General features: G+C 42.1%; 1 protein-coding gene across 2 annotated transcripts in view; it reads right to left on the reverse strand.

Annotated features, from left to right (window-relative positions):
- Positions 1-25,603, reverse strand: part of LOC309880616 (uncharacterized protein C1orf21) — a 105,936-nt gene that overhangs the window by 20,820 nt on the left and 59,513 nt on the right. For both annotated transcript variants that reach the window (XM_082765731.1, XM_082765732.1), the window contains exon 3: positions 20,947-21,041. In XM_082765731.1, coding sequence (XP_082621857.1) covers positions 20,947-21,041 — 95 coding nt within the window. The remainder of the gene's footprint in view (positions 1-20,946; positions 21,042-25,603) is intronic.

Raw genomic sequence — 25,603 nt, forward strand, 5'->3', positions numbered from 1 at the left:
GCCACAGCTGCGTATGGGCAGAATTTCCAAAATAACCTTCAGAGGAGAAAGGAAGGGCATACAGTAGATGGGGGAGCACAAGAGGCCCATTTTGTGATGTTTAAGCCCCACGTAAGCATCAGAGATCAGCTGAGTGCAACGAACAGAAGGAAACGCTCCTTTCAGCCAAGGCTCCTCTATCCACATCTTCCAAATGAAACGCGGGCAGTCACACACTGCCTCAAACTTTCAGCTATAAATAAGTGGGTAGTAACATGGTACTGTCCTATTAACGCTCCAGGATCATTAAAGCCTTTCTGGTACTATGAATATTTGATGCCTCAGTCTTGCCAGGGCTGGCTCTTCTGCCTCGGAGTGGCCTCCTGTAACAGTACCTGTATGGAGGTGCTTGCATCAAACGTGCAAGCTGCTGTGCCATGGGACTTCCACAGTCTCTCTCCTCCAGCCCATCAACATGCTTTCCTCCTGCTCAGGCAGCGCCAAGGGCTGTGACTACTCCAGCCTCTCGCCTTGGACCCAGTACACAGCTATAACCCTTGTCTGTGCTTCCAGAAGGGCACGTTAACTTGTTAATTCAATATGAGTTATATGAAGGCTCACCATGTTATCAAGGATTATCTGGGAAGACAAACATTTAGATGATTAGGTGGTCTTCTCCTAATCCTCAAATCCAGAGTTTAGTTTAAGCCCCAAATTCCTGAGGCTTAAAATCACATCCAATTAATTTTAGCTGCATCACTGCGAGCTTGCTGGGTAAGCAAATTTTTGTCTCCACGGGCTCCCAAGGGACCCAGGGTAGCTGCACTGACACTAGGCATATGCTCTCTTGGACCAAGCAGAAACTCTGGCCAACATTAATAGGCTAATAATACTCGTGCAGAGACTTTTTTCAGTGCAGAAAGGCATTTACCTCTTGGTAGGTCCTTCTCTCCTTAAGACTGCAGTTGCACACTCAGTTTATGGCCATTTTACTGAGGTCTGCCACCAGGAGGGTCCCAGACATGTGCTTTCGGTATGCTCCTGCAGGTATAGGACCTGTCTGGCCCTGTAAGGAGTCCTTTCAACTCACTGATCTGCCTGAAAGTGAACTTTTGCCAAAGCCAAACACACCAGGGAAGCGATATATCCAAGGGAAACATTTTCTCTCTTGGTTCCCATCTCAAAGCTTGCTTCTGTGAAAAGCTGCAGCACATTAGCAGCTCTCCTCTGTACCCACTCCCACCTCATCAGCTGTCATTTACTTATGTACAAATGCTACCGTGAGAAGAACAACGATGCCTCTACAGTAACTAGTTCATGGGTTTGCATTCACATTATTTCCTTTGCTTTACTCACATCCACTAGCTACCTTTGCAAAGTCTTTATACAACTCATGTCTCTGCACGTTATGAACAGTGCCCATGACCATGGCTGCAAGGAAGGTTCCAGAAGAGAACCCATACATTCCAGGAGTAAGTCCTGCCTGCCAAGCACTCCGTCAACCCGACTTCCCAAATGACTTCTGAAAGCAAGTTTCACAGCACAATTATCTTGCTAAAAGACAAAAGGATCTTTCAGATATTTTGTTTAAAATTATTTAGTATCTAAGTAGCGATTAAAACATTTTAGAATGACTGCTTATTTAGCACAAAACCCAGAATACAGCAAAGAATTTTAAGACAAGAAAAATAATATAACAAATACCATAATTAAATTCTACATGCCGTACTCTCCCTCTTGTTATATTTGGTCTAAGCTATCAGCCTACTGTAAAAGCCAGCCAAGAATTCTTCAAACCCTGCCAGAGCCAGAAATACTGGCCAAGAAATATTTGTCATATCACAGCTCAGTTTCCAAAAAGTAAGAAGCTGGACTTCCACAGCCAGGAAAATATAAGGTGCAAAAGGACAATAAAAAATGGACTTACTTAATATTGTTGGAATGCATCAGATCAAATGAATCCAAGTGCTCATAATCCTGTAGGACTGTGGCATGACAAATATACTTCATTTAGAGTCTTTGGTCCCCATGAGTCAAATTAGTCTGAAAGATTCAGCCACGCAACTGCTGGATGTTATTCAATTAGCATGAGGCAATCATTTCCAGCACTGAGCAAACAAGGCAGCCTTCTCCTTTAGAGAGCTAGACTGTTTTACCTTGGATTAAATTTATTGATTTTTCTACTTCGTATATAGAACAGCGTTGTCAGGCAATTTCAGATGAATTCACTGACTACAATATTAGTGGATTTTGCTAATTTTTTCAAAGCACTCATAAAATACAAAACAGCGTCTTACTATTAGGTGTCACAACACAGGCAGTTTCTGAAATAAATACATCTCTGAGATAAATGTATTGTCACAGATATGTCCCGAAGAAGTTTGGTTTTTGTATTTACTTACTGCAGATCAGAGTATCTGCAGGCACAGACAGTCCTACTCATCTCAGCGAGCCTACGTAATGCAGCAAGCCCCACTCCCAGTAAAAGGGTACCAGGAGGAGCGAGCATCTCTCAGAAAGACCATACATACCTCTGCTGTTTAGCAGACCTTCGCTAATCATAGTCATCATGGTCAAGGTGAGATATTGTGTACACTAGGAACAAAAACTAATTCTTTATCTTGGATTAGTGGCAGGTGTGCATTTGCCCAGTCTAAAAGCCAGTATGCCTGCTGTAAGTTCGTGTTTTTCACCCACCTTGCTTCCAAGCTGCCGTAATGCTCACCCATCTAGCGTATTTACCTATTCACAGTGAAAAAACACACAGAAGACACTCTCTGATTGGAATCAGGAGGATCCTTCAGAGGAGATCAAGTATAAATACTTGATTCTGAAAGGTTAAGCAGGAGTTTTATGTTATCTTAAAGAAGACAAGGAAACACTTTTTAAGCTCAGTTTTGACATAATCTAATGATAAAGTACACTACTTACACATCTGTGCTAATTGATCATACTGACTGAATGTGAGCTTTGACTAATAGTGAAGTGTTGTGTAATGAAAGCAGTCAGCGCCCTTCATGTCACAGCAATAAACTCGCTCCCAAAATTCACCCTTGGGCTTTTCCATTATTTCCATCACAATCTGAGCTTCTATTTTAAAGCAAACATCCATCTTGTGGTATTACCATTTTTAGACAAAATATAATGGCAAGACATTGTAAAGTAACAATACTTGAAACCTATTAAAAAAAACAACACAACAACTCATATTTATGTAAATACTCTATTTCAGTTATATTGGTTGCAACAAACATGTGATACCCCTTGATTTTCATAAGGCTTTTGTCACCATCTCTCCTGACACTTTCATAAACAAGTTTGGAAAAGCGGGTCTGTTTTTCTAGACCTGCTAGATGAAAACACTGCAGGATAAGTGCACTGCTGGCTGGGAAGCCACACGCCAGGTAGTTTGCAGTTGAACACTGTCAAAATGGAGGAATGTATTGAGCAGGCTTTTGTTGGTATCTGTCCAGGAGCTGAATTTTCATTAGGGACTGGGATGATGAATAACAATGAACTAGAGACTACGTCAGCTTTCCAAAACCACAAAGAGCATCAAGCCAGGAAGGACTGAATTTTGCAGGTTTCCAAGTTATGCTGACAACTTGGAGGGATGTACTGAAAGAGACAGGAGATGATGCAAACAGGGGCCTAAGTGCAAGGTATTACATTTCTGCAGGAATAATCAACTGGACATATAGAAAATGGAAGCCCCAACTTATACAGTAGTTTGCTGAATGGGATCCAGAAGCCTGCCGGACACAAGCTATCTTTATCTTGCTCTTTTAAAAAGGACCAGCATTGTACTGATGGATGTAAAGGCTACAATAGGCTGCAGAACACATCACCTCCTTCAGCTCAATGCTCTGAAGTCTACGAGAATCACAAAACGACTGGAGCTCCACAAAATGGGACCATCAGGAAAACTCTGCATGAACAACAGCTGCCCAACCTAAAGGATGACGGAAGCAAGACACACCAAACTTCAAGAACATCGTGCTGCTCTGAAGCAGGCCATTCTCCACAGCCCGAAGGCTCCCGCCAACCATGATGCACAAATTGCCCATCGATGTGGAGGCTGGGATGGCAGTGCTGTTAGCAATTGCCCGATGTTTGCTAGAGGTATTCTGCTGCAGCCCTTGCTTTGCAGCCCCCTGCCTGCCCAGTCCTTGCAGCTACCAGGCCTCTCCACAAGCCCCTATGTGCTCCCCAGTGACTGTTCCTGACAACTCCTCTTCTTGCACGAGGCACTGGGCTTGAAGCAAGAGCAGAAAAACTATTCACTATCCCCCACCCCAGTGTTAAGTTCCTCTAAGCTCAATTAATCACAAGAACCTCTGGCAGCCCACAATTTGCTAGTAAGATGCGCCACGGTAATAAGTGATTTCACATTCTGCTTTTGAAGACAAGCTGTTAAATTCACATACTGTACGACTTTAATCAAGAACAGTTAATTAAGCTGTTCCCTTGATACAAATTTTTATCATTCTGCACCAGCCATACATCGCTTTTATAGAACTCAGACTGTGGCCACGATGTGCGTTTGCAATCTGTCTTTCCAAATTAATCTGTCCGCGTTTGTAAACTCAGAGCTGATCCAATGCATTTTGTCTCACTTGCAGCTGGGCCAGAAGTTCAGGGAGACCGAGTGCTGGAGCACCGCTTCACAAAAGGGTTTCAGTGAAAAGCTGAATGAAAAATACCACTGCAGTTCATCACCCAACATGATGCCAAAGGCTTCATTATTACTTTAGTGCTTTGCATTTGCATGGCTTTTACTTCCTTAAGTTACCTCAGCTTTATGGCCTATGCCACCATGTTAAAACCAAGTTCAATAACTTACATGCACATAGTAATCTTCATACATAATCCATGACTCCTAAGTATGGGCCTTAAGACCAGGGAGATCTATAGTGTCAGATTATTAAAAACATGAACATCTGAGAAGAACCTATAGTCTAAATTTAAAGCAAAATTAAGAGCTAAATTAAGCAAAAATCCCCAATGATCTTCTATTGCATTTCCTGAACTCAATTTCCTGAACAGGCTAGCACAATGCTTTTCTAGAAAAAAAAAAAAAAAAAAGTCAAAACCAGCAGCCACAGGAACTAGATTTGAATCTTTTCTGTTTTCAGGCACTCACAGAAGTAGGGTTTGAAAAAAATGACATCACTATTTGGCTGCATGACTTAATCATAAGAAAATAGCTTTTTAAAGTAAAAAAGAAAACAAAATGGAAACTTGGCCAAGCTTTCCAAACAGGTACAGGGATTCCCAACAGGGAACACTCAGATATCATACTCTGAGAACCTGTTAAAATTTACCCCCAGGAAAATAAGCAGCATAGAAGACAGAGAAGACATAGAGAAGACATGTTGTTTCATCTGGACTTTTGTGATTGTATACCAAGCCAAAACAAGCCTTTCATATACCCATTTAACCATTTTTACGTTGGTTTTCTCAAAATTGAACAAATGAGGTTGATGTAAATCGGGTATTTTCACTCTGAGACTACTTTATGGACCCTGATCAAGATCTACTTCCTTCCTCCTCTAAGGAAACGCAGCCATGGCATTAACAACACTTAGATTTAGCAGGTGCTCAAGCCAAAGTTCAGGCTACAGGCTCTGAGCCAGGAGTGGCACAGCAAACAGGATGGTCTAACAGGGGGCCCACTGGATCCACATCTCCATTTGGACTCCACTGAGCTGACCTGGAAGAGACATATGGAGACAAAAGGAGGAACACATAAGGACACCTTGTTAGACCACTTATTATTTAAAAGATAGAAAAATAATCCACAATGTGTTTCATTTAAGAGAGAAAACAAGTACAGCCAGAAGAACAGCTTCCAAAATGCTACTGAGCCCACGAGGAATATGCGAGTCCACTTGGTTGAGCCTTTGAATGGGCTGGCAGTGCATGGGCCTTTTATGTGTTTTTCCCATTTAACAGTTAGATTTGTTTAAATAAACTCATAAATGTGGTTATTTACATATAAAGATAGAATGGTATTTTAAGGATTTGAAGTAGAGGAAAATTCTTTCATGGTAATTGTAAAATGAAAGCATGCCAATCTTTACAGAAACATGTTCTAACACTGGGAAACTTTTATAATTAATCCTTGCCTTAGATCATCTCAGAAAGAGTTATGAGTCTAATTAACAAGAGCTGAGAAATTGCTCATGTTCCTGAAACTGTTGAAACTAGACGCTCGCTAACAGACAATCCGCATCCCTGCTGCCCCATGACCAAGTTACAGCTGAGCCCTGACTCACCCCACTAAGTTCAAAAATATTTCTCAGTGTTAGCAATGGCTCGCTGCAGACACAACCTAACGAAGGGACTGTCAGGAGGAAAAGCTCCACGTTTATAGCACAGACAATTGCTAAAACATTTATTTATTTACTTTTTTTTTTTTTTTTTAGTTAAAAAAAAGAGCACTGGGGCTATTCTTAGAGGACCTGTCATGGGCAGGCTGCAGCTAGCAACTGCTTGGCCAGCGGCCAGCCCTGGCTGGGATTGCTGCAAGGCTGAGCAACGCTAGCTGATGTGGTGCCACAGCATAAGCTCGGTAAAAGATCTCTGCTTGTTTTGTTTTGTTGCTTTTGTGTGTGTTTTTTGTTGTTGTTGTTGTTGGTGGTGGTTTTTGTTTGTTTGTTTGTTTTGTTTTGTTTTTGTTTTTGTTTTTTTTTAAAAAGAGGATGCAGAAAAGCAGCTCAATGCACAACATGCTGCGAACAAACCGTGCTGTGGAAAGAGGTGCCGCCATCTCGTCACATCTGCCGGCAGCAATTCCCTGGTGCGGCTGAAGTCCTGTTTCCTTGCTAAATGTTTTCACCAGTAAGGAAATCAGTGTAAGCGTTACTTCAGTGTTCCCATGCAGATGTTAATCTTTTGGCCGGGCAGGATGGAGTGACTTACAGGGATGGGAGCACCAAATCCCATCAATACACAAGCTGCTAAATTTCTGCATCCAGTCAAGGCCTTATAAAAAATAAAGCATGATTTGCCTTTGACTCCTAAAAACTATGAAATGACTCCAGTAAAGCCAGTCATTTCAGAGCCCAGTCACCTGAAAGGTCTGAGGATTTTCCATGTGTAACTCAGGTGGACCTGATCAAACAACAAAGCACTGCATGCTCCCCAGGTCTAAGAAGAGGAAGATCTAGAAAACAGGCAGCATTTTACTGGCAGAAGGATATTCCAAGCATCTCTCAAATCCTGAAACCATCCTCCTGCTGCCACTACCTGTCCCTTTGATGGTCTCCTCTCCATCACAGCAGCCTCCTTCCTCCAAATGGCTAAAGGAAAGAAAAGCAAGGCAAAAGAGTAGCTTGACAGTTGTGTTCCTTCCCATGCTCCTCCAAATCGTCCCCCATGTTGCAGGGTTGTACCTCCAGACACCGGGGAAAGGAGGGCAGTGCACCAAGCTCTGCTGTATTTATGCCCTCACTCTCTTCAGTGTTTGCCTTTAATTTTTTACTTTGGGAATTGGAAACTCACCCCCGAGTTGCTTCCCTGGAAGCACATGCAAACCTGCACTTTTATTACATTTTGAAATTGTTTGGCAGAACTGGTCATGTATGGGCTTTTAGGGGTCAGGCTCCTTCATGCTGTGTTCACAGGCAGAGAAGCTGATTCTGATTCCTGACTACTGCCTTCAGGTGCTGCTGCAATACAAACTGCATTTGCTATTTAAACATATACATACACACAAATAGAATATTATTATATTATTAAAACTCATTGGTTTTGCGTTCCCATGCCTAGACTATCAGGCAGCTTGTTTATTTACTTAAAGCTGCCTGCCTTTGATGGTATCCCGTGGAAAGATTACGTCTCCGATAAAGCAGTGAGAAGAAGCACGCAGCAAGCATGGTGAGCACAGAGTGAGGGTGATGAAAACAGAGCACTGTAGAGCTGTATTGGAACTTGGATATGTTGCAGGAACAATGAGCAAATACTTTTAAGCCAAAAAAGATTTTATGCCCGGTGAGAACAAACTTGGTAAGCTGTGTATTAGCTCAGTTCACTGTTGCTTTGCTAAGTTAGTAACTTACACTAGGAAGTACTCATGTAGGAGTACTCATAGCAGCTTCATTTTATAATGTGCCTATGTATAATCCGAAACTGCATCATCCTCCCTACACACAACAGCCTGAATTATCTGCCCAGCATTTCCTTAATATCAAAAGTGTTTGCTTTTACAAGAATGTATTTCATCATTTTTTTCTCGTCTTTTTTTTTGTTCCTTTTTATTGAAAAAACCCTAAGCCCTTGAAGGTTATCATCTATAGTGATTCCCCTCCTCCCAATCCAGTCCTTTTCTCCTCTGTCATGCAGTGCCACCCTGCCCACTGCTTGAAAGGCAGAACCCTCCCAACACATATCTTCGTAAGCCTGTGCCCCAGCAGCAGTACAGCTAGCTTGGTTTGGTTACCCACAAAAGCAAAGGGGTGCAACTGAAGGTAAACAGCATAACTGTAGTGAAAAACTCAGGCTGAGCCCCTTCCATTGCAAGTATAAGCATGAATGGTACGGTACAGATGGAGACGCTCTTCATTTAATTCCCATGTGTGGCTGAAGCTTTTGTAGTTCGACTTGAGACAGAGACCCGACACAGGAAGTTTTGCTCCAGCTGGTGCCAGCAGCTAGGAGACCGGTGCCAGTCCCCTGAAAAGAGGATCACAAGCCCACACCTTCGGCCATGGAAGGCTGAAGATTCCCCCCTTGCAACTGCCCTCCTCCCCATTCCCTGCTCCCCAACTCTCTACCTGAAGCTTCACGCAGCCCTGGCAGCCTCCACGGTGATGGTCTCGGTGTGAGCATCAGCACAGCTTTGAGCAAACCCTGAGCATGGGGCGTACCAAAGCAGGTTGAGGAACGTTTTTACCTTCCCTGTGGCCCCCAAAAGCACTGTGTTCCTGCTGCAGTCGGGGGAGCAAGTCACAACTTCGCTCCCAGTTTCAGGGAGACCTGGACTTACCACAGTGTCAGCCTGGGCATGCAGGACTTACGGTGAAAGACCTAAAGCTAACCGGAGCGATGCCATACAGCCAACGAGCTTCCCCAACAGCTCTCACCAGTTCCCCTTCACTTTCTGTAGAAAAGGCATCATTAAATCAGGGTGTTTTAGTGTCAGGGTGTTTTCTGCCCACTGTTGGCGCTAACACCCCTCCACTGCAGCACCATTCCAGCAAGCCTACGCTGACAAAATGCCTGGGCAGGCCGTTATCCACATGGTCTCCACATTACTGCCAAAGAATACAAGACAAACCCCCACCCAACACTAAAAAATGTCCCCTATGGTTTTAAATAATTTAATCTAAAATACCATCAGTTTCTCCTCTGCAAAACTCCTATTTAGATTTTAAAGATTTGCCAACGTCACTCACATATCATGATGGAGCACAACCAAAATATCAAGCAAGACAACACAAAACGATGGCTGAAGCAGTGCAAAATGTTCCTGCTCAGCGTGAGTGTACATTTGCCTGTCAGGTGCAGTGGGAAACATTGCTCTCTCAGTGGCAAAAGCTGTGAATGTTTAAAATATACACAATATCAGTTCATTCTCATTCAGCGCAATAGGCGTTATCTTTTTGAAGATTAGTTGAATAATTAGTGCTCTCCTGCCACAATTTGTATTCCTGCAAGCACTCCTCACTCTTGGATCTTCCACTGTAGACTGCTTTTCTTACTAAATAACCCAGATGAGTGGAAAGGGAACAAACCAACAATAATTTGGGTGATGAAGGAAGTCTCGTGCGGACTGGATATTGGAAAACACTTGCATCATTTTCCTAAAAAAGCAGACAAAACACAAGTGTTCCAAAACTATCGTGATGCAAGGCGGATGGGGACCTTCTGCTGTTCTAGTCTCTTAACACAGCAGCAGCGGCATTGTTACAGAAAGCACAAATTCCAAACTGAAAATGCTCATTTGAAAAAAAGATGTTAGATTTATTTTTTTTTCCAAATAACTGCTCTCTAGCTTATGGATCTCATTGCTGTAACATACTGTTAGTGACAAAAGCTCTGACTTGCCTGGCTGACGGCTCTACTTTGCTAGGGCCAACAGGGCCATCCCAAGGGAGAAGCCGAGCACGGACTCCTGAGAACAGCCCCGTCCCTGATGGGTGCAGACAAACAGGCTCTCAATGACACCAAAGGAACCACAACAAAACTGGTTTTCAAGGCCCTCAAGAGGACGAGTGTGGTTGGCTATGCCGTGCAGATTTACTGCTGAACACAACGCCGACTTGTGGCATGCTGCCTTTGCTGGATGAAACCCTCACATGTTCCTACCATGACTGTTACAGTGCACGTCCCACAGTCACATGCCATCTTTCTACCTCCGGGTGCCTTGCTGCTTATGGGAAGGGTGCTTCTGCTCATCCACTGCCAGCAGAAGCTCTCTGCGAAGCCACCATAATTGACTGTGAACAACCCTGAGCTCCCAGCTACTGGAAAACACTTTAAAGATGCATTCCAGGCCAGAAGATCCAGGTGATGACACTGGTCAGAGAAATACAGGATAAAAGGAAGAGGAGGAAAAACACAGATAGAAGGAAAGCTCTGTCAAAATTCAAAAGTGGACATTTTTGCTTCAAAGCAAGATTAATATATTCAATTTCAAGTTTGAGTCTAAAAGCCCATGTCATCTCTCAGCCCCCTGAAACTTCCTTTTCTGGGTGTGGTATGGTATTCAAACCAAAATTTTAAGATTACTAAGGTTGCACGGTTAAGTATCTAATGAAGCATCGATGGATACATTTCCCCATTGTCTCCACGTACTTAAACAGCATTAAATCAGCGTCTCACCAGATATAGAAATCCTGGGCCTATATTTTCCTCCACAACTGCCTCAACTGAAGGGGTTCTGTGCCTGAACAGAAGGTCTGAGCAAACCTGCATAACACCTATATGCGAATGTGCCATGTGTCTTGGGCTAGCTTAAAGCACAGCTGGCTAACGATGCCTCATTGCCTGGACTTGCCAGCTTTATTCCCCACTAGTGACTTCTTATGATTTTAGGCATTTTTGTGTATTTGTTTCTGCCTGGTCTTGTCTTACCCGCTGTTGCAAAACAGCAGAATTAGCAATTAATGCTTATCTGGCAAACACTGAAAAACTAGTACCAAAACAGAGGCTGTGGAGAACTCCTATTGCTGACAGCTTTCAAAATCTTATTGCTCATCTCTCTTAAAGCTTCAGTGCTTCAAGTTATGTTTAGAGACTCTCAAGCTTTCAAAGAAAAAGAACCTCAGCTCTAAAAAAAAAACCACAACACAAAAAAAACAGAAAAAAGGTGTGGGGGGGTAGCTCTTACAATCATGGAAGACACACTGGAACCAAAGGCTTCCAGAGTTTTTTATGATGCTTTTAAATAGCAAACTTCATACATAACCTATATATTTTGGTCAGCTGACTCATCTCGAAATGACTGGTGTTAGCAGCACTGAGATGCAGGCAGGCTTGCCACAAAGTGCACAGCAAGCTGCTGCAGAGCAGTATGCATTTCTACACCTGCTCCTGGAGATTATCATTAAATTTGTGTGTTCAAAACATACACGCTATATCCACAGCCTTGATATAGTAGATTATCTCCAGCACAAGGACAATGATGAAAGGACAGGAGAAACAGTCACATCCTTGGTGTTGCTGGTGGGCCAGGATGCTCCAGACTACAGATAAATGTTGCCATGCCCACCTGCTGCCACTGCCAGAGCTCACCACAGCAGACGTCCAGTTTGGGCTTCAGGCACTGTTGTATACAAGTCCTGGATAAGGTGGTCATCCACACAGACGTGGAGAGCTGCAGCTCTTCAGCCCTTCAGCTGAGCTTCCAGGTCAGACTCCCACGAGAAGGGACTTCCTTGGCCAAGATGATTTCTGACGAGTGCAGCCAATTGCTCCAGCCAGCAAACAGCTTTGTGCCCATCTGCCCTCACAAAGACATCGCCTTCCCCAGAGCAGAAAAACCCATCCTTGGCAGGAACCCACCCACTGAAATAATGCAAATATGGAAGAATACAACCCACAAAAAAATAATCAACTCCCACAACTGATGTGAATGTTTCTATTCACACTCCTCCACGGCTGGTCCTGAAACCATGCTCCTTCCTGACACCTGCCCAGGGCTGCACATAATGGCCAGGGCACCTTGGGCACCTAGATTGTTTGTGTTTAGAACAAGCCTTTCACAAGCGATTTTTGATTTTCAAAGCATTATAAAATAAAAAGGAGATAAAAGTTTCACTAGGTAAGTATTTCCTCTCTTCTTACCTAGATGTTTGAACTAAAATGCTGAAAATATAAAGTGGATTGTAGCCATTAGTTGTTTGGTTTCTGTTGCTGTCTTTTACTTTATTTTTTTTTAAACTACTTTATTTTCGAATGGCTATGGAAAACATTGCAGGAAATAATGGCGTATGGATCACAAACACAGAGCTGGAGATTTATATTTGACCCAGCTAGAGCAAAACATACACTTGGGCATTAGACCTTGACTAACACGTTTTTTTTTCCTGGCAAACATTAATAAGACTGCAATTACATGTTGCTTCTGGACACTGTTATTTTAATATACTTAGAAAGAAATACCATTACATTTTTTTAAGCTTTCTACTTTAAAATCACATTCTGGATATGTTTCATTCTACCTCTCAACAGAGCACTCTGCAGGTTTACTTACTGGAGGGTGAAGACTGAAGTAGAACAGTCTGAAGCAACATATCTGGATCATATTTAGCATTTATATTATTTCTGACTTGCTAAAATATTAACAGTATCCACTTGCTTTCTAGATTTTCAGAAGTTAGGTATTAGAGGAAAAATTAATACTTCTTACATCAAATTTGTTATGGGATCCAGAGGAAAAAGAATATTAATACTTAGTGCAATCATTTACTTTGATCTCCATATAATGTGCAGTGACCCGTAAGTGAAATGAGCTAAGTGACATAAATTCATTATGAGAAACCATTCTTTGAAGGATATCACTGCAAATTTTAACTGAAATAGGCATTATGGAAAAAAGCTAATTGCATGGTGTTTAAAATAACAGACTCAAGTAACAATATCCTTTCTGTGCACTTCTAAATCAGCTTCAAATGCATTTCTTCCAAAAATATTGGGAGAGGCTGACTCATTAAAATTGAAATGTGTAATTACTTTCTTCTTTAGTACCGATAGGGCAGCACTCATTTAGAGTTCCAAACTCTGAAAAAGTCTGAAGGGTGATTTCAAGATTTTAATTTCCCTGGGGAAAATAGAAGGCAGACTGGGAGCACGTGCAGCACAAAATGCCCCAGTCCAGACTCTACCAATGAAGACTGCAGAAAAACATATCCAATAAGCAACTATGTACTCTCACAGGAATTTAGGGGGTATCACCTCATAAAAGTGAAAAGGAAAATTCCTCTTGGTGGCTTGGTGGTGCAAAGCACTTGCTTTGTCCAGGTACCACTCAGAGCTGCTCTGCCTGGAGGAAAGGACACTTTGTTTGGTGGATGCTGGGATGCTGCCTCCTTTATCCTAGTGTGAACCCTGCCACCTACAACAGAAAGGAGCTTGGATTTATTTATTTATTACTCTGTCATTTAGTTACTTTTAAATTTTAATCCATGCCTTTCATTTACTTATTTTGTAGTTGCTTCTTTTGTTCTGTTTTTTTTTTTTTTTTTTTTTTTGTTTGTTTTCTTTTGTTTGTTTGTTTGTTTTTTCTTTTTTCTTTTTTTTTCCCTTAAACTCAAGGCAGGAAGAGTCCAGATGGGAGCATCTCCAAGCAGCCTGCTTGACCTGTTTGCGCAGACCTCCCTTGGGATAGGAGGATTTGGCTGCAGCCAGGCAAAGTGGATGTCTCTACTTGTGGGAAAATGGGTTGAGGTGGGGTGGGTGAGTATCCCTGTTTTGTACCCCGCAACTTCCCTGCTCCTGTAGCCAAATAACCCGGGGCTTAACACAGGGCAGATGAAATTTAAAAACAAACAAACAAAAAATCCTGTTCTTGCTAAGGATGGAGGGGTATGGTCCTGGGCATTTCTGGTTTCCTTCCCCTGACAGGCAGAGTGTGAGCAAATTCCACCCTGAAATAGCATACTTTGAACTGCTCTTGTTGTAAAGCGGTTTAAAATAAATAATTAGGGAACTCACAGCTTGAAATCTTTATACTACAGTATACATTAATATGATACTTTCATTTCTACAAAGCTCTTTACCCATGTACTAAAACAGCACCATGATTAACATATGCACTTAGACATTTAAAACACAGCAGTTCAAAGCTTATCTAGAAACAATAAGTAGCAGTGGATTTAAACACTTTAAAATACAAAATTAATTGTATTACCGTGCTTAAGTTTCCAGAGCCACTTGTGGTATTTTACTTTTGTAGAAAGGAAAACACCAGAAATATCTGCAGTAAATTTAACCACAGGGAGTCATAGTTAGCTTCTTTCTTTTACGTACATAGACCAGTGATCTTGGCAATAGAATTAAAAACTTATTTTCCTAAATCAATCAGAAGTTCAGGCATCTGTCCAGATTTGCACCAAACATCACAAAATGTTTATCTGATTGATGGATCTATACTATATATTTTGCGTACCTATTTAAATATTGATATTAGACACAGTATTTCATGTGTTACATTTTATATAGTTATTAAAGTTGCTTCATTTACCCTTTTCTGCCAGGCTTTTAATTTCATACACTTCATCTATCAGTTACTACTGTCTACTTCTAATGTATCACTGCAGAAAATGACAACTGCTGTTGAATACAAAACGATGGCTACTGAGGTTGTGCAATATTAAGTACTACCAAGCTGAATGATAAATGCAGAACAGCAGCTGGTTGGAGAAGCTCGAGACATAGGAAATAACAGCGCACGCAAAGCTGACAAAAATGACATTTGCAGGTAAATGGAGTGGAAATTTATACTTATTGGAAAAGAAAACTCAAAATATTGTTCATATTATTAAAGGCGGAGTGAGAGATAGCAAGAAAAACACAAAGAGGTAATTTTCTTCCAGCTCCAGCAGGAATTCATCTCAAGCTCCAACATGCAATTTCACTACTGAGCTCCAGGACAAAACAGAGGATTGTGCCCAACTGTTTTGAGGGTTTGGATAACAAAGCATAAAAATTCCAATTGGTAGCCTTTTGCAGCATTGCAGACCAGAAAATGATCTCCATTAGCAAAAGTTACAAAAACATCCAAGAACTGAGCTACAATACAATTCTTTACTGAAAGGGTTGTTAGGCACTGGAATGGGCTGCCCAGGGAAGTGGGCATCCATGGAGGTCTTTAAAAGACGTTTAGATGTAGAGCTCAGTGATACAGTTTAGTGGAGGACTTGTTAGTGTTAGGTCAGAGGTTGGACTCGGTGATCTTGGAGGTCTCTTCCAACCTAGATGATTCTGTGATTCTGTAAATAAATATTAAGTTAACCATCTAACAAAAAAATGTTATATTCTATTTTTTTCAGAGGTGCTGATTCACCGTCCAATTGTCTGGAACGGCGAACACTAGAAAAGGTGGGGGAGGAACTTTGGGCAGCGGCTTGTAATGGGAATAAGGAGGCTCTGGGGTTGATTCCTGCTTTTGGGAAGATCCTCAAGACCTTTAAGCAGGCGAGGGAGCAGCTCTCCATATAGCAGTTGGTGGCGGGAATGTTGCAAGGCTCAGAGGAATATAGGCAGGGTCAGAAGGTGAAGGTGGAGTCATTGAGTGCTCTGTTGGAAAACACAGTGGTGGCAGTCCATAAAATGGCGGCAGCCAAGACGGGGGGGGAAGGGACGCAGACAGAGGACACTAGTGATAGGGAGAAGGGAGCAGGGAAGGACTCAGGGGAAGACGGGATCCCTGTAGGGGACTGTGGGGCACCTTGGTGCACCCCTGTCTTTAAGGTTTCCCTACCTGCGAGTAAAACCACGGAGGAAGGTCAAGGCAGGTGGTGGACGATGGTGGGGGACACGATGATCAGATGCCTGGTGCAGAATATGATGATAAGAGGTGGGCGACTATCGTGGTATTTGACAGTCCCTCGATACCTCTGCATTTGCCGTGGGGAATCTTCTTGCTTTGTGGGGGTGGTCAGGTTTACCTGACTATTCCCCCTAATGCTTATGGCGGACCTTGCGCGCTTGGTATTTTGGCAGTTAGTCCGCTTGCACCCATCAGGAACACCACAGGGAAGGAGGTGAGCCATCACAGGCACTCGTTGAAAGACCCCACTCTAGATCCTGACTATGATGACGGATGGTATTTGACTACCTGAGCACAAACAATTGTTGAGATGCTTTTTATATTCCCACAGCTCGTTCGAAATACTAAGATGATTGAGCGGTTAGCTTGTTGGGCACTGAAGAATGCTAACTGCACAGCAAAGGCTTTGACAAATCCCATCGGCGGCATGGAAGCTCTTAAAGAAGGATTGTCCTCGACAAGGCTGGCTGTGGACTACTTGCTTGCTCGAACCGGCATCGGTTGCTCTGAGTTGGAGGATGCTGGCGTCAAAGTTTTTCGTTGTATCGATTGGACAAAGAATGCAACAACGGCAATTGAGCGAGCTAAGGGCGCAGTTGAGGAGTTGTTGAAGAGCTCTTATGGAGATTGAATTTACCGAGACTGGTGGGGGAAGGGCTGGCTAGATTGGCTGGGAACATCAGATTCATGGATAACCTCTCTTTTATCGGCAGTTTTGTCAGTGGTATTGGATTGGATTGGATGTCGGCGTGCTCTTCTTGCCCCTGCTCTTTTGACTATTGCGACAGAAAAAATCCTTGAAAAGCTAGTCCTGTGAACAGTGAATATTAACCTGCTTCTTAATAATGGATGGCAGTGCTTGCCACAAGAAGAAGAGAATGATCGCCTTCAGCTAACACTGTACTATGCTAATACCTTTTGTAACGGGAAAAGGGGGTGCGACAAAAAGAGGCGTGATATATAGTATATATATAGGGGGGAGATGTGGGGGGAGGATTGGGAGGGACCATGGGTGGAACAGAGGGTCATGGGGATCTGGGCGATCGCGTGTACTGGTATAAGAAGCTATGCTACGCAGCAATAAATTGGCACTTGAGCTAGACACAGTGTGTCCATCTCTGGTGTCCCTGCTTGGGGAGCAGACGTCCAGGCAGCCAATCGATGTTGTCTCTCGGGCTGGGGTAGCACGGAGAGCGGCAACAAGAGGCATCTGTATTATTGCAAACCATCTCAAAGGAAAATTGATACAGCTCATCGAGTTTCCAGCACTGCATGAATACAACACACCTTACCTTACCTTTTTCGGCAATAACGTTTTACAGTGGAAAACCAACAGTGTTCTGAGGGGATGGAAATAAGGACAATGAAATTAGTCCTGTGATGAATGCTAAATAGGCTGTTGTGATTGTGCTTTATACACTTAACATGACATTGAAGAGCTAAACAGTAAGTCCCTTCTACACAAAAATTAACAGGTCTTTAGAGAAGGTAAAAATTTATTACTTATTCCTGCTTGTAGCAGGTATCTTTTAGAATTGATTGAGCCTTTTAAAATATTAATATTACTGATTTTTTGCATTTTAGTTCTTCAAAGTGTTTTTCTTCAAAATGTTCTTCACCCAAGCATGCAAGGTATATTACTAGCCATGATCAGCTTTTCTTGCTGGTAAAGAAAAAAAAAAAAACAAAACCATCCCAGATCTGCCGAGTAAGACACTCATCAGTTGGTAAAACCCTTCGGTTTGGATTACAGCAATCCTAAAAGCCTGCAACCATCCTCGGTACTGCATAAGCAAGCCATCGGGGCCTCCAGTGGGGAAATGCATGCAGGTCAGGGACGATGCTGGATCTGGAGCTTGCCTCTGGTACGTGGAGAGACAGCAACCATCTCCTGGCCCCAGTCGTCCTTGGCCCCATGAAGCACCACGGGCAGCCCTCCTGTGTCTGGAGACACCAGCACTGAAACCAGGAGCTGCAACATTTGACAGCAAGCACAGAACAACAAAACCAACCTGGGTAAAGCAGTGAATCATTGTTTGACAGAATATGAAACAAGTCTGGCTTTTCTTATTCTTTTTTTTTTTTTTTTGTTCCTGCCAAGAGCCTACATTTAAATTCCATGAGGCCTTTCATTCTGCCAGAGAATTTCTTCACATGGAGCATCTTCTGCTTCACCTGGCACACAGCCCTAGCACAGCCATTCCTGCTGTCGGTATGTTTTTGCAGCATTTCTGCTTTAGTGTCAGCTTTGCGCCAGTTTTGAGCCCTGATTAACCTCAGGTGGACACTGGAAAGACAGGGACCAGTGATGGGGCTTCATTTCTCCCAGCGATACCCACAGCGGTGCCAGCTCCCCACAGGACAGCAACTCAAAGAGCCTCGGGTGTAAGGGAAACAGTTTTGTTTTTGCCTAAGCACACTTTTTTTTTTTTCAAGCCAGCCTTTAAAACACTTCAAAAAGGAGGATTGGTAATTCTGAGACATGCTTGTAACAGGACCAAAATTTTTCTCTCATCCGAGTAACAGTCGGATTCAAGGACATTCAAGGACAAAGTACCAGAGGGTATGACAGCCCTGAGACAAGCAGTTCCCAGGGAACTGACTAAAGACTGTAATGACACGTGGGTTATGCATCTCATCCTGGCCCCATCTCTGAAGGAGATGTGAATTAGCAGCCCTGCGACAATAAACAAAATGTGGGATTAAGGAACAAGGGAGGAGGGAAAAGGGCTGGATGATTCTCCCACCGCCTTTTCTTTTTCTGACAATTTCTGTTGCCTGGAAATGTCTGATGAGAAGACAGGATTATGTAAGTGCTTGCCAACTTTTCACGTTAAGAAAAGTAAAGCCTGAGTGATGGGTAGCTTAACCCATCCTCTAAGCAGTGCGCTAAACATGCTTACTTGGGAGAACTCGAGCAGCGAAACCCACTTAAAAATCCAGGAATGACGAGGACCTGACAATTCCCAGGATTAAGCTGCATGCATTTACAGTCACTGTAATCTCCTTATAGTAAGATGAGGAAAAGGAAAATAAAATCTTTTTGGCATGCAAGAGGGTTTTTGTTTTAAAGTACATGCAACCAGTCTGATTGAAGGCTTTCTTGCATTACTGTTGCTTTTTCTCCCAACAGATATGACAGACAAGAGAGCTATATTAGCCCTCCAGCCCCACATTAAGATATACTTTCCACCAACCCCCTGCTCCCATCAAGCATGACCCATCAATAATAAAACATTAAGCACTGTGCTGTAGCAATGTCTCTTGCTAAACTGAATCAGACTAACACTTAAGTCCTGCAAAAATGCAGAAACCAATCAAAGTGCAAAATATCTGTATCTGCTGTGTCACTTCTGCAGACCTATGCTTTCCTGAACTCTTCCTGGTTCTCATGCAAGTGGCATTTTACCTTCTGCCAGTACTTTAAGTGCAGCAGAAAGTAAAAAAAATAAAAATAAATAAATGAAAAAAATAAGTTAAATTGCTAGGCTTTTTCTACTTTTATCAAAAATACATATTTGGATCATTTTTCCTTTTTTTTTTCTTTTTTTTTCTTTTCCTTTTTTTTTTTTTTTTTTTAAATTCTCTCCTGTTTACCAACAAAGTACTGGGGTCTCTAAAATGAGCAAAAATTCTTGCAGTCCCACTTCTCCCAGTTCAAAACAAACATGCTTAAACTGCAGTAATGCCGAGGGCACTGCGGATGCTGCTAGAAAAGGCGATGTTCTCAGCAGTGTTGCACTAAAATATCCCCAGCATCCTGCTGCAAGCTGAAGGTGTGTCCTCACTGGAGCATCAGCAATGCAAAACTGCAAGTAGCCAAGGCACATGGAAAGCAAAGCAGAAACAGCTCTGTGTGCTGCTCAACCTTCACTCCAGCACCTAGGCTGGGACAGCACACAGCAAACTAACTGCTGTTTAGAGCAGGAAGGCATGTGTGGTTGTTCTGTTCTGCAAGCACATGCATCTAGAAGAGGGAAGGAAAGCACATCCAGGTTTCCCGCAGCTCTGTTACGCTCCTCCACACATCTTCAACAAAAGACAAATTCACGGTGTATTTTTGTACAGCTGCCCAGTCATAGCAAGAGCAAATCTTGAGCTGGTGATAATGGTCATAGGACCACTGAATTATGTTCAGTGGATGTTAATTACATTCCCCCTTTGGTCCTACTGACGGGGGGAAGAAGAAAAACAATCCTATATGAAGAAAGCTGTGATGAGTGAAGGGAACCAGATCTGAAACTTCACACACAACTATTATCACTGTGAAATGTCCTCAAAAAATTAAACTGGGTGAAGCCCCAGCTAACCAATTACAAAATGTACATTTCTTCAGTTTTAGAACAGAGGTGGCATTTCTCAGAAGTCCGTTCATGTGACTCGGCCACAATTTGAGCCACCTCAACAGCACCCCAGCTATTTCTAGCAGCACTGAGAGTTTACCTGAGATTTCCTCCCTGACGGCAGAACTGTGAGCCAACAAGTTGCTTGAGTCAGGGAAAATACAAAATGTGAAAAATGATTTTTGCGACTGCTCTGTTATGAATATATTGCTTTTGCTATCATGAACTGTGAATTTTAAAATATGTAAAACCACGAGGCACAGAGCAAATAATGTCTACTTAAGTGGGTCATTTTATTAATGGCAGGGCACTGCTGTTTTACTACCAGCTCGTTTGCAATATAGACACAGACATTTCAAACCATGTATATTTATATCTGCAAAGGAGATGAGTATAATCATGGAAGCACTCCCTCCAAGATCAAGTAGAGCCTAATTCATAAAGACAAGCACAAGAAAAAGTAGTATTTTGCACTGTCTATGTGAGCTTCACAGACAGGTATGACATTTTCAGGAAAATCCTCTTGCTGTGTGTAAGCTGCAGTCTCAATGTGCTGCATGTTGCATATTTCATTACAAAAGCAGAGCCATGTTATTTCATTAAAGAAGTGATAAGTTCAATCCTTACCAAGTTTTCTTGGTTCCTGGCTGCTATTTTCTGATCATCTTCTCCCCCATTTTTCATGTATTTGACCTCTTCCACTGGTTTGATCCTATACTCATCTGAACACCAAGAAAAAAAAAAAAAAAAAAAGAAAAAAAAAGTTTTGAACCACTGTAGTTCAGCAGCTGGGGAAAAATAAAAAATAAAAAACTAAACCCAAAACAGCTGACTAGAAAAGATCCTAATTCAACACGGCAACAAAAAACCACAGGTATATAGTTTCAAAGACTTAAATGGGACTGATACCAAGAAAGTTGTTCTGGCCTCCTGAAATGGGTGGGCAGCTCTCTCAGCTGGAATAGCCTCGGTACTGTGAACAGTGGGTACAGGGAATATGGCAGGACAAGCCCTTTTCAACCTCCCTAGTTTTCTGTATGATTTGTCTTAATACAAGCAAACTCTGCTACTGCAGCCTCCCTAGTCTTTTACTATCAGTGGGCAAGCAAGCAATGTAAGGTAGTGACTATGCAGAGGAGGCTGCTCATGTACGTACTTTGCATTGATAAATCAAGCAACGCTAATGAAGGCAATTTAAAAAATAGGCTATAATCTGAAAAAAAAAAAAGAAAGAAAAAAAGAAAGAAAGAAAAAACACCCCCAAACACAGCGTCTTTTTTCATTCTTTTTCCTGCACTGTTTTAATAGAGTTAAACCAAAAGGTACCCAGTGCCAGTCACATGAGGATTTCTGGAGAAGAGGCAGCATGCTGACCATCCTCGTCTCCCCAGTCCCTACCACAACCATTTCTTCTGCACATGAACATTACCCAGAGAGAAATCCAGCATGAAAATAAGGAATAAGAACAGTAAAACTCCCGGCCTGCCCTTACTATTTATCAGCTAGATATTGCAGCTTTTCGAATACTGACTTCCAGCTCTGGTGTCAGTCCTGTAATGCTATTTTATGTATGGATGCTATGCCATAAGATGCAAACAACATCACTTAAAGCTGGAACCATGGTTTTTTCCTTAGTAGGACATGACATTCCCAAATTCTCAAGGATTTGGGGAAAAGAAATTCTTCTCTTCCTTTCCCTCGATGCAAAATGAAATGAGAATACACTGGGAATAAAAAGTGAAACCTGGGCAAATGAAAAGAAACCATCCAAACTTTATTATTTTTCTTTGGGTTTTCAAGCAATTTATCTTGCTAAGGGAAAAGCAAAACACAAATGGATTTTCCTGGGTCTATTGTATTTAAACAAACAAACAAACACAAAAATGAAGTAATTTAGAAGGAAGCTTGTTTTGAGGAAACTATTAATCAGGTAGTATATGTTATATAAGCCTTTTTTTTTATATGTTTTTTAAAGATATAAGCTGCATTTGGACTAGTACATATCTATTTTTTTTAAGATTATTACAGAGTTTAAATAAAATTGTAAATTTATTACATAGTAGCAACTCAGATGCAGAGACTCAAAACAGGCAAGAACTTAAAACATATTAATAATATTAAACATATTAAAAATATTAAGAACGAAGAATTAAGAAATCATTAGACTGGTAGATGTGAACTTGCTTGCTGAACTTTTTTTCTCTTTTTAAATGGAATTTAGGTAGTCAGGAGATGACAATTCATAAAACCTAAAAGGCTGAACACAATAAAGCCCGAGAATTAGAAGTACTTGATTGACTGCAATATCTAACTTACATTCTCCTCACTCTTTCAGTGATCTCTGTTGCGATTAGCAATGAAACCCACACGTAGAAAAAGCACACAGCTCCCACAGTGGCATTTATGGATTTGAATAAGGGACCAGATGAGACAGAGAAAATGGAACAAAGGAAGTTTGCACAACCTGCGGCTCATCCACATCAACTCAACAAGACATGCTGAGAGGAACGAGCAACCCAGCCTTGTAAAGAATAAGCAAGGCATGGAGGTTCTGATGTTCAGGGGCAAAAATAACTTCTGCAAGGTGTCTCCGGCCTATCCCCAGTGACTTACTGTAACTGAACATTGAGCGCCTGCCCGGGCAGCAGACCTCCCTGCGTGGACTGCAGGTATGGGGCCACATGAAGCATGTTCTTTCTTGGTGCATGCAGCAAGGGCACTGATGAGGCCATGTTTGATAATTGGTATAATCAGCTTTTTGTATGAAAGTTTGATGCAGTTCTATAGGATGGAGGTAAGATGGGAAGGAAGCTCTAGCTGGCAGCTTAATTCTGGATTTCTCCTCTAGCTGACTGCCACCAGTCCCGAGGGGCACTGCTGTTCAGGTACCTGAGCAGTAGGCATGCTGGAACCTGGCCTCCAAATATTCATCCCCACCATCTTGGCCACACTTGTAATTACTGCAGTATTGCTACTTACAAATCCAGACTGCTTTTAATAGGCTAATGAAGTTCTTCAGCAAAGAACTTCCTGAATCGTCTAGGGTTTGTAAAGAGGCCAGATGTTAGAGAAACTGTGGACAGAGTTAGGCCAGGCAAGGGAGAGGATTATGAGGTGGACACAGGACATTTAAAGAATTTCTTGTATAAGTTCCACAGCTGACTAACAGCGTTAGTGAGTAAAAGTGTTTTTCCCCAGTACTTTACTTATCAATACAACAGCTACTCAGTTATCTGTGTGGTGCAGTGCAGACAGCGTGACTCTTCCTCTATCCTTGGGACTGGCAGAAGTGCATATGCCTGGTACAATTAAGGCCTGACACACTCAGCAGCAAGAAAGCTTCCAAAAATAAAAGTTGTTTTTCATTACATTTTTGGGGACAAGTTGAAAAAAACATGTAAACTAGGAAGTCTTACTTGAGAGAAATCTGCCTTCCTGTTAGGAGGATCACAGACTGGCTTGGGTTGGAAGGGACCTTAAAGACCATCTGGTTCCAACCCCATGGGCAGGAACATCTCCCACTAGACCAGGTTGCTCCAAGCCCCAGTTGAAATAGAAATAATCAGGAGGTCAAAGTGGAAGACATCTGCCTCTGTGAATTAGTAAAGTTAGTCTTTTAATAGGAAGTGTCTTACAAACTTAATGCCATAGCTCTATTATGTAGTATGGATTGGGGCATTAGAAATCTCTACCTGTATCTCCAAAAGCAATGGCAATGTTAATTTGCCAAAATCTAAGCTGACAACCTACCTTAAAAGCCAAGAGGCAGTCTCTGGAGGGATGAGGCACATGAAGGAAGCGGCAGTCTGAATGGACAACACTCATACCTCAGTGCCTAAATAAATGATTAACAGGCAGGAGTGCCAAACAGCCAGCAACTCCATCAAACCCATGAGTTTTGAGCAAGAGATGCACACACCAATGACAAGCAAACACAACAGTGGCCTGCAGAAAGCAAGCGATCAACTTAACTTCAGGAATAACGCAAGAAGCAAGGCCAGGACCATGCACAAGTGCTGCATCTAGAACACATGAAATGACCAGCAATGTTACATTTGAAGCAGTATCATTACTCATAAGCTATCGTAATTTCCTATCACAGGCAAAATATTTTCCTCAAAATAGTGAGCATAAATACAATATATTGGCATCATTTTCTCATACTGAGTAGTCACTTGTTGGAGATAGGTATAAATAGCTATGATTCCACTTTCAAAGGGAAAAAACAGCTAAGTAATTATATTGTCAATGAAAGAAAAAGGACTATCCAGCTGACTATAAACCCTACAGCTTCCTAGGTATGGTGAGGGACTGCTAGAAACAGCCACTTGCCAAACCACCCAATTCACCAAGGAAAAACATTTAGGGATATGGTTTACTGGGTGATATTGGTGGCAGGGGGACGGTTGGACCAGATGATCTTGGAGGTCTTTTCCAACTTTAATGATTCCATGAAAATACCCATCTCTAATGAATTCCAATGGCCTTTGAACTAAGCTGCTTCAGTGCCAGAACTGCCTGAATCCCAGCTAATATACTGATGTCTATATCTGAAACCTTCCTGCTATCTGATGAGAAACACTAAATTTTGCTTGCAGGCCTCTCTTTGGCATTTATAGAGCTCACTAACAGAAGCTTCGTCCTTCGTGTTCATGTCAAACTTCCTTCTTTTTCCTGGATCAAGCTAACCCATAAAACCTCTTCATTTTTATGAGCCCTTCACAAATCTATTCAAGCAAGGATCTGACATGGGAAATGCAGAACAAGCCCTGAAACCAAGGGGACTGGTCAATATTTTGCACTCTCCCAGCCCTTTAACACTGATTGCAATGAGTCTTTTGGCAGCCAAAGAGGTGCAGAGGAGGAGGAGAAGGTGGTACTAAGTGGCTTAGCTAGGTGGGACATCACTACTTGGTGAAACAGAGAAGAAATGAGTCTGACACCTAACACTGTGGATGGGACAACATCCGTTACTTCACATACACTGAATAGACCAACAAAATTCAATTACGCAGGTGGAGAAGACAAGTCTTACATCATATTATTATTAGGAGGGCAGAGCTACGCATAAACTTTTTGATGAGGTGATGATTACATTTATCTTCTCTAGATAAGATATACGTATGTAAGATGGGGTGTTCAGAAGCCATGAATCCTGATGTATTTAAGAGACTGTTCATGCTCTGAAATTACTGTCAGGATGAAAGCAGAGTACATGCAAAAGATGGGACATTTCAGCAACCGACAAACCACCCAGAAGTGTCACAGGGTATACATCATTAAT

The sequence above is a fragment of the Aythya marila genome, assembly GCF_965140915.1.
Source record: "Aythya marila genome assembly, chromosome: 8".
NCBI classification, from domain to species: domain Eukaryota; kingdom Metazoa; phylum Chordata; class Aves; order Anseriformes; family Anatidae; genus Aythya; species Aythya marila.